This window comes from Perognathus longimembris, chromosome 26 (assembly GCF_023159225.1).
Source record: "Perognathus longimembris pacificus isolate PPM17 chromosome 26, ASM2315922v1, whole genome shotgun sequence".
Lineage (NCBI taxonomy): Eukaryota > Metazoa > Chordata > Mammalia > Rodentia > Heteromyidae > Perognathus > Perognathus longimembris.
The window spans coordinates 4,910,683-4,918,727 of record NC_063186.1 but is presented as its reverse complement, the minus strand read 5'-3'; the positions used below and the strand labels follow the sequence as shown (position 1 = coordinate 4,918,727).

The 8,045-nt window shown below is 51.8% G+C and overlaps 1 protein-coding gene across 1 annotated transcript in view; it reads left to right on the top strand.

The window, feature by feature from the left end:
• The first annotated feature begins 232 nt into the window (after positions 1 to 232).
• Ephb1 (EPH receptor B1) overlaps positions 233 to 8,045 on the top strand; it is a 193,043-nt gene continuing 185,230 nt past the window's right edge. Inside the window, exon 1 of the mRNA XM_048334449.1 lies at positions 233 to 278. Coding sequence (XP_048190406.1) covers positions 233 to 278 — 46 coding nt within the window. The remainder of the gene's footprint in view (positions 279 to 8,045) is intronic.

Below are 8,045 nucleotides of genomic sequence, written 5' to 3'. Positions count from 1 at the left end.
AGGGACGTGGAAGGGGCTATAGACACCTGAATGAATGTGCGTCGTCATTTTACTCTTACCACCTAAAACATCCTCTGGGCCAGGTACAGGGGCTCAAGCCTGTAATCCTAGCTGCTCGGCAGGTGGTGATCAGGGACTTGTGCCTTGAAGCCAGCTCGGGAAAAAAGAGGTTGGAGAGAATCCATCTCTGTGGTAGCACACGCTGGTCGTCCTAGCCACGTGGGACAGCACGATGGCTCCGATGAAAAGCGTGGCCCAAGGGGTAGAGCGCCTGCCCGGTAAGCGTAAGAGGCCCAAATTCAGTCACCGGGTACTGCCGGAACAACACCACCACCACCATTATAATAATAATAATAATACCGCTTCTTTGAAGGAGCATGCATTTCAGTACCCTAAAGCAGTTGGAGTACAAACTTGTCAGATTGTTTAAAAAAAAGATTTTTTTCTTTAGCTTTGTCTTCCCTTATCCAAAAAAAAAAAAAAAAAAGGAATAGCATTTTATTTTAGCAATCTGCATGTACTATGTCTTCCCAAAGCATTCGACTTACTATTGTGCAGCAGTCGCTTTTTCCTTTCGGATTCATAATTCTATTGTTTATTAATATTTAATTGTGCTTCATAATGGCAAACACAGCTGGCGAACAGGTGTGGGCAGGCGTGCGGCACGCTTGGGAGGAGGAGCACTGGGCTTAGGTCGTGAGGGACCAGAGTGAGGTTTTCTGGGGCTATGGGCGAGGCTGGGGGTGGGGGTAGGGTCTGTGCATTTTTTACAGCTGGCATAAAAAAGGATAGGTAAAATGAACGTATCAGGGAGACCAGGAACGTCCATTTGGGAGAACGCACTTGGGCTTGTTCTCAGATGCCAGGTCTTACCGGCCCAATTGCGGAAGAAGTTGAGAACGTGAAGATGACTTCACTCAGAAGGGGTGATTTCTGCCCTCCCCGAGGAGGAACAAAACATCTGGAGAGAGGTAGAAGAGTTCTAGTCCAGCTGGGCGGCTGGGGGCTCATGCCTAGCTACTCAAGAGACTGAGGTCTGAGGATCGTGGTTCAAAGCCAGCCCGGGCAGAGAAGTTCCCGTGAGACTCTTATCTCCATTTAACCACTCAAATCCCAGAAGTGGCTCAAAGTAGCAGAGCACTAGCCTTGAGCAAAATTGTTCAGGGATAGTGCCCAGGCCCTGAGGTCAAGCCCCATGACCCGGACCAAACAAACAAATGAGCTCTAGTTCATGTCCAGAGCTGAGGAGTGACCGGCGTCTGTGGACATCCGATCTCAGAAAAGGGGGTATCCACAGCAGAGTTCCTAGGGATCAGAGGCAATGTACGAAAACAGGGTCCTCCGCCTGCCCACTTCCAAGTGCATTTTGTCAGGATACGGGCAAAAGAAGACGCCATCTCCTGCCCCCACAAGGCACAGAATAGACCCAGGCCACAATTCTGGGCTCCCCTGGGGGCAGCTGAGTAGTATTCAGAGGGGTATGCCCACCCAGGCGGGCCAGCAGAGTGCCGATTCCCTCTCTCGGTGACTCAGAAAGCCACAACAAATTCTGACTTCTGCTGGATCTTGGGCTTTGGCTGAGGCAGACGTCATCTCAAACTGGCATTGGCTAACGGTGACCCCCCCCCCCCCGACAGTAGCAGACATCAGCTGTGATGCGCTTGTCCAGTGTAGCCTCAGAAAAATCCCCAGCAGACATAGGCTGAGTAGGACTCAGAAGTCCCATAAAGAAAACGGCGATACAGCTAACACTCACACAGCCGTGAGGATTCGAGTATGAATCACCAACTTCTCAGTACCGTGTAAGTACTTAGCATCAGCTGCCTCTTCCTCCACAGCTCCGTACTTTGCAGGTGGAAACTTAGGCTCACGGCCCATTAAGCAGATCGCCTGGTTTATGGGGCCTGGTGGTGGTGGTTGGGGGGTGGGGGGGGGGCGAGCGGAGCAGTGTCCTCTTTTCTTCCGAGCTCTGGTTTGGTCCATTTCTCCGGGCGAGCTGCTGGCCTCCCTAATAGCTTGGGGATTCCTTTGGGATGGGCGGCCTCTGAGCCCCGCACTGTGGGTTACCGCGCAGCGAGAAAGGCCCCTCGGTTTAATAGTGTAGCAGAGATTAGAAAGGCGCAGGCCAGAGGAAGGCCAGAGACATACCCAGTTACTACAACAATATCAGATAATGACCTTTCCAGCCCAGCTGCAGCTCGGGGAACCCGAGTGGAGCCGGGTAACGATTACAGCGCGGGGGCCTAACGAGGAAGGGCATCACTTATTTATAACATGGCTCCTCTCTTGCTTTTATTGCACGCCTGTCCCCGCGTCTAAGCAGGTGGGTTCCTCTCAGGATCGGAGCAATAAGTGAGTCGATCTGACTGATTCTCTAGGCTGGAGGAGAGGCTGAGATGGAGGGGATGGGGAGGGGGGGGTTGGCAGGTGTGGTCCCTGGACGCTAGTACCGGGTGTGTGCCCGGGGGGGGGGGGACACATGGCAAACTCTGGAGTTCCCAGAGGCCTCTGCTCAAAGTGGATTCAGTTTCCCGGCGACACATCCAGCAGATGCGGGGCTGTTGGTGGGCCGTTGTGATCATCGCCATATCCCTCCTTTATTATTTACGATATCATTATCGCCTTCCTCTGTGAAGCGCGCTCTCTTCTACAGCTCCTTGGGTGATCTCAATCGATTTGGGGGAGTCTCAATTCCACGTGACTTCTACCCCGGTTATTTCCAGCCACAGCGAGCACATCGCTCTCCTTTGTCCCTGGGTGGCTCCCGTATTGTGTCCTACCAGATTATTCTCTTCAGCCGGAGCTCGTCCAACACACAACCCCCCCGTTCCTCAGGTTTCCATACCACCGGCCACACGGGCTGTTCTTAGTCTCCCCTTTTCTCTCGTCTACCCCAGAGACACCGTTGGCTCCTAAGTTCTCTTGATCTATCTGTTTTGGTTGCCTATGCGGTCCCAGTTCCCACCATCACTGAGCAAAAGGCAAAACGAGCCGATTCCCAGGCCTCCCCGCTCCCCCATTCTAAGTCCAGGTAGGATCATCTTCCCGCTCCATTCACACCCTCCCCGCAACTTCCCAACGGGTCAAGAATAAAACCCACGCTTGGACCCCGTGTCCTTGCATCCCACCTCTGTGATTCCATCCGTTCCTGTCCCCCCCCGCTGTCCATGTTTCTGGGCCACAGGGGCCTTCCTTCCTGGCCCTTTGGCAGGTGATGCGCGTCCTCTTCTTGGGACTGTAGTGGAGGTTCCAGTGCATTCTGCCTGGGCTCCTTCCTCTTGCGCTTGGCTCTTCCTCACTGCTCGGGGTCCACTCGTGTCCACTTGGGCAGAGACCTCCCAGCCCACTTTACGTAGGGTAAAGCCACCGACTGCCCCTGATCCTACCACCCTCCTACTTTGCAACTTATAATTTAATGAGACGATTGCTCGCTTACTGTTCACTAAGCCACAGTTTGCATGTGCCGAGGTGTGGACTTCACTGAGTTCTACTCCGAACAAGGGTCTGGGCTAACATGCCTGGGACCTAGGAGGCTCCGAATACATAGTTACGGAGTGAATTCATCACCCAGGGCTTTTCCAATTTCCATAATAATCCCGCAAATAAGACCCCTGTGCTCAGGTTCACAGGAGGCTGAAGTTCAACGATGTCTGCTTGTCTTTGGTAGAGTTGAAGTTCACACCCAGTTTTGTCCCACTTTAATGGCTTTTTGTTTCTTTAAATGATGTTGAGACAAATCAACTGAACGGGGGGGGGGGGTAATCTTGAGTAGGTTCCTTAGCGGTCTCATGGTCACCCCTGCACAGCGGTGACGTGTGGGTAGCCTGGGGTCACTGCTATTACAGCCACAGCCACCTCCATCATGACTATCACCCCAGCAGCTGCGGGCGAGGGTCAGGCGTGATCTTGAATGGATATTGTGGAGAGGGAGGGGATGAGACAGGCAAGTGGAATGAGGGGTGCTGTCCTAAAACTCTGAAATGTCCTTGCCCAGGACCATGTCAGGGTGACTCAGTGATGACCATAAGCCAGCCCAGTGAGCACAGTTAATTGCCCCAAGTCATCAATGCAACCAGGGGCAGCGCCTAAGTACAAATGTCCAGAGCACCGGAAGGGCTAGCTGGATAGGGGTGGCTACTAGGTCGCAAGCGCCGGATGTGCTGACACCAAGGGTGACCGCGTTGTTACTCTCGCTTGGACCTTCTTGTCTAACTTGCGTCTGTAACACCTTGCCTCCAGCGTGGAGGGGAGCTCTTGGAAAATCCTTGACTTTCTGGTCCCATCGCATTCCTTCCTGTTTCCTCTAGTCGGTTCTGTGCCTTCCGAGCCCTGAACCGGTGCCTGCAAACGAGGGCTGAGTTCTCACCATAAACAGACAAAGCCGGCGGAGCTGTGGTAGCGGCGTCGCCTCTCTGGGGTGGCAGTGTCATCCTCTCAGGGGGCTCAGGTACCCTGGATTCTCCCATCCGAGAGAGGGACCGTTGACCGGCATGGTCTTCGTTCTAGCTTCCAATTTCCTTTTCTACCCCTTAGAATTGGTCTCTGGTACCATTAATCAGAATGCAAAAGAGTCTGGGAACATTAAGCAGAATTTGCCATTTTCGTGCAAAGCTGAAAGACATGGCTATTTCACATGTGGCGATTAGACTTCTTTTTTTCCCTTTTAATGGCCAATCTATCACATTACACACCACAGATTTCCAATAAATAAAGCAAAAACTAGAAGGAGGGCTGCCAGTCGTGTGACAATCCAACTAACACGATCGTGGACAGAACAGTGCTTTCTTGACATCCAATTTACTCAATTACACGAATGATCGTGTCACTCTCTGCTTAAGCTCCTTCAATGTCTTTCCATAAATTACGATAAAGACTGAGCACCTCGGAGCTCTGCCCGCTCATCCCAGAGCCCTGGGAGGAGGTATTCCTGTGGACCTCCTGCACCAGATCAGACACCCCATGAGGCTTTGCTTGCCTGGTACAGGACCTGGCACCCAGAGAGAGCCCAGGAGACGTCGGATGGATAACTGAATTCTCAGCTTGAGATGCTGTGCTCAGGAGCAGGGCTGCACTGGTGACATCTCATGGGCCGAAGACAGCTCACGTTTTAGTCATAATTCACCAGGGGGGTATTTCTAGCCATTTGACACATCACCTGGAATTTTCTATCTCAGCACAAACCTTTAAGCTAAAGCCATTAAATTAGAATTATGACAGTTTAACTATGCATGCTGTGACAGAGATCGAGAGATTATATATGTATACATACACACATATATATACAGAGAGAAAGAGAGAGAGAGAGAGAACTAACTGCTGTATAGAAAGGAGACACAAAGTGATTGCTCATCTCTTCCGTTTTTCTTGTACTCCTTATTACCTGAAGATCTCACTTCCCGAGCATGACTCAGGCTTTGTAATTTAGATTGGTCTTGGGACCAAGTTCACCCACCCAGATCTTACTCCAAATAAGAGAAGACTTTCTTCTAGAGCGCATTTGACATTCAGTGGCCCAAGTTTGGGAATTCATATCGAATTCACCTGAATTCTAGTAGCCAACAGCAATACTTAAAAAACAACAACAACAGGGCTGGGGATATAGCCTAGTGGCAAGAGTGCCTGCCTCGGATACACGAGGCCCTAGGTTCGATTCCCCAGCACCACATATACAGAAAACGGCCAGAAGCGGCGCTGTGGCTCAAGTGGCAGAGTGCTAGCCTTGAGCGGGAAGAAGCCAGGGACAGTGCTCAGGCCCTGAGTCCAAGGCCCAGGACTGGCCAAAAAAAAAAACAAAAAAAAAAACAACAACAAAAAACAACAACAACAACAACGCAACTCTGCCTTAAAACTTAAAAGACTCTGCATCTCTGCAGTAATAGTGTCTATGTTTGTGAAGGAACAAGAGTATCAGGGGATATAATGCCTGCTGTTGTTCCTCTGTGATATTCTTCTCCGAGTTGCCCAACCGCACAGCTAGGAGAGGGTCTTCCTCTTCATTTGATGGAATCATGAACTGCTTTACCGCCTCTCCGAGGAGAGAAGCTGGATTTGTGTTGTGCGCCATCAGCTAGTGTCCCTGGCCAGTTATGTGGACACTTAATGTGGGCTTCGGGGCTGTGGAGGGGTCTACAGAAATCAACACAAAGAAAGGCTGTGACCTCTAGTTTTGGCAGACTCGTTCCTATGAGGAAGCCTTGGGCGGTTATGTGTCAGTTAAGTTAGTGAGGAGAGACAGGGAAGCAGCATGGAGAATACTCCTCACCAACCAGAACTTGGCTAACCAGAACTTGGCCCAGGCAGGCTGTGTGGACAGGTGGGTCTTCTGTCTGGGCCTGTGGCTCTACGATGATTGTTAAGAACATGCATGGCCAGATCCACGGATGTTCTTTACTGTGATCTGGAGACTTGGATTTGTATGGAAAAACCTTCACTTTAAGATATTCATACGTGAGACTTTTCAGAAGGGGAAATTCCAATATGGCGGCCGGACGAATGCTGGTATCTACATCCTTATTGTCCCTTTATAGAGGGAGTGTGTGTGTGTGTGTGTGTTGGGGGGGATTCCATTCGGTGGTCACTGCCGAGCTCTTCCCCTTGCTTGTCTTTGTGGCAGGCTAAGCTTGCATGGGTGCGTGCACAGTCTTCCAAGTTCAGGGTCACCTGTCCTGTCTTCGCGTCTCCGCCGGCCTCTTCCCGGTGATCATGGGACTCCTCCCATAGCCATGGGCAGAGCTTTGACATCATCCCCGGGGGCGTGCTGCTCAGAGCTGAGCTCCGGGCATCCTTAGCAACTCATCCCCCAAGCAGAAGCAATGTTGTTCCTGATCCCTTTCCATTGGAACCAGCCAGGAACAGCTGACCTGCCCGCCTGGTCTCTCACCAGGGCTTTGTGTTGGCGCGCGGAGGGGAGCAGGAGGCCAGATGGGATGGGGGGGGGGGGGGAGGAGAGTTCGGGCAGATGGAGGCACTGTTGGCAATGGAGACAGGTGGGTGTGGGCAGCGTGGAGAGCGCTCAGCCTCGGTCCCCCGAGGAAGGCTCCAGCACGTAGGAAACTGCAGGGGAGGAAGGAGGGTCTGATGGCCAGGTCTCCAGGGAGGCCTGGACAGACAGCAGGACACCACAGACCTCCCTCTCCGAGCCGCTCTGACTTGGCAGCGGCACAGTGGCAGTGAAGTTACTCAGCGCCCCTGTGCGATAGTTTCTGCATCTATAAAACATGGATAATGACTACCTCTCAAGGTGGTGATGAGCTAATGTTTGTAAGCCAGCTCGAAACACCACAGATCGCCGTACCTAAGCGAGATGATTATGATGTTTACCTATTTTTATTCCACATCTCAAGTACTTATTTTTCTTTCAGTCCTTTAAAGGAAGCATTTTTTTTTTTTTGGTAAAGACAGTCTAAATGGAACAGGTCAGAGAAGTGACCGCAGGGCCCCCTTTCAGCTTTTGGCCATGGTTCACTGGGCCAGAGGCGCTTACCTCTTGGGCTCTCCCTCTCCGGAGCTTTCTAAACCACACCTCTCCTTCACATCCTGTTTTATAACTGTGTGTCCTCACCGCAGTCTGTCCCCTGCCTCACCCTCCCAGTAAAAATAGCCACGAGCCACCCCCAACACTGTGGGAGCTGATCCTTCGTCCTTGGCGGAGACAAGTCCACCGAGTAGCCAGCCCCCGGGGTTCCCATGGCCTGCCCAGCCCCAAAGTTAGGCTCCTCCCTGTTCTGAGCAATCTCCACATTGATCCAGGACCCTTGCTTCCTTCCCATCACGTCCACGGGCGCCAACCTTCCCAAAGGCATTGATTCCACAAGCAAGGTCATGAGTCACCACCGTAGACCATGGGGGGAGAACAAACAAAACCACTATTGATTAGTCGCAGTGATTGAGAATCACTGCTACTATTAGTATTGTTGATGATTGGAAAATCGCTATTGATGATTGTCCAACGAAGTTTGTGTGTAGGCTAGGGCTGTTGGCAAAGGGTGGGGCTGCTGGGTTATTTCCTGGGACAATTCCCCCCCTCGTTTTCTTGCACGAGGCTC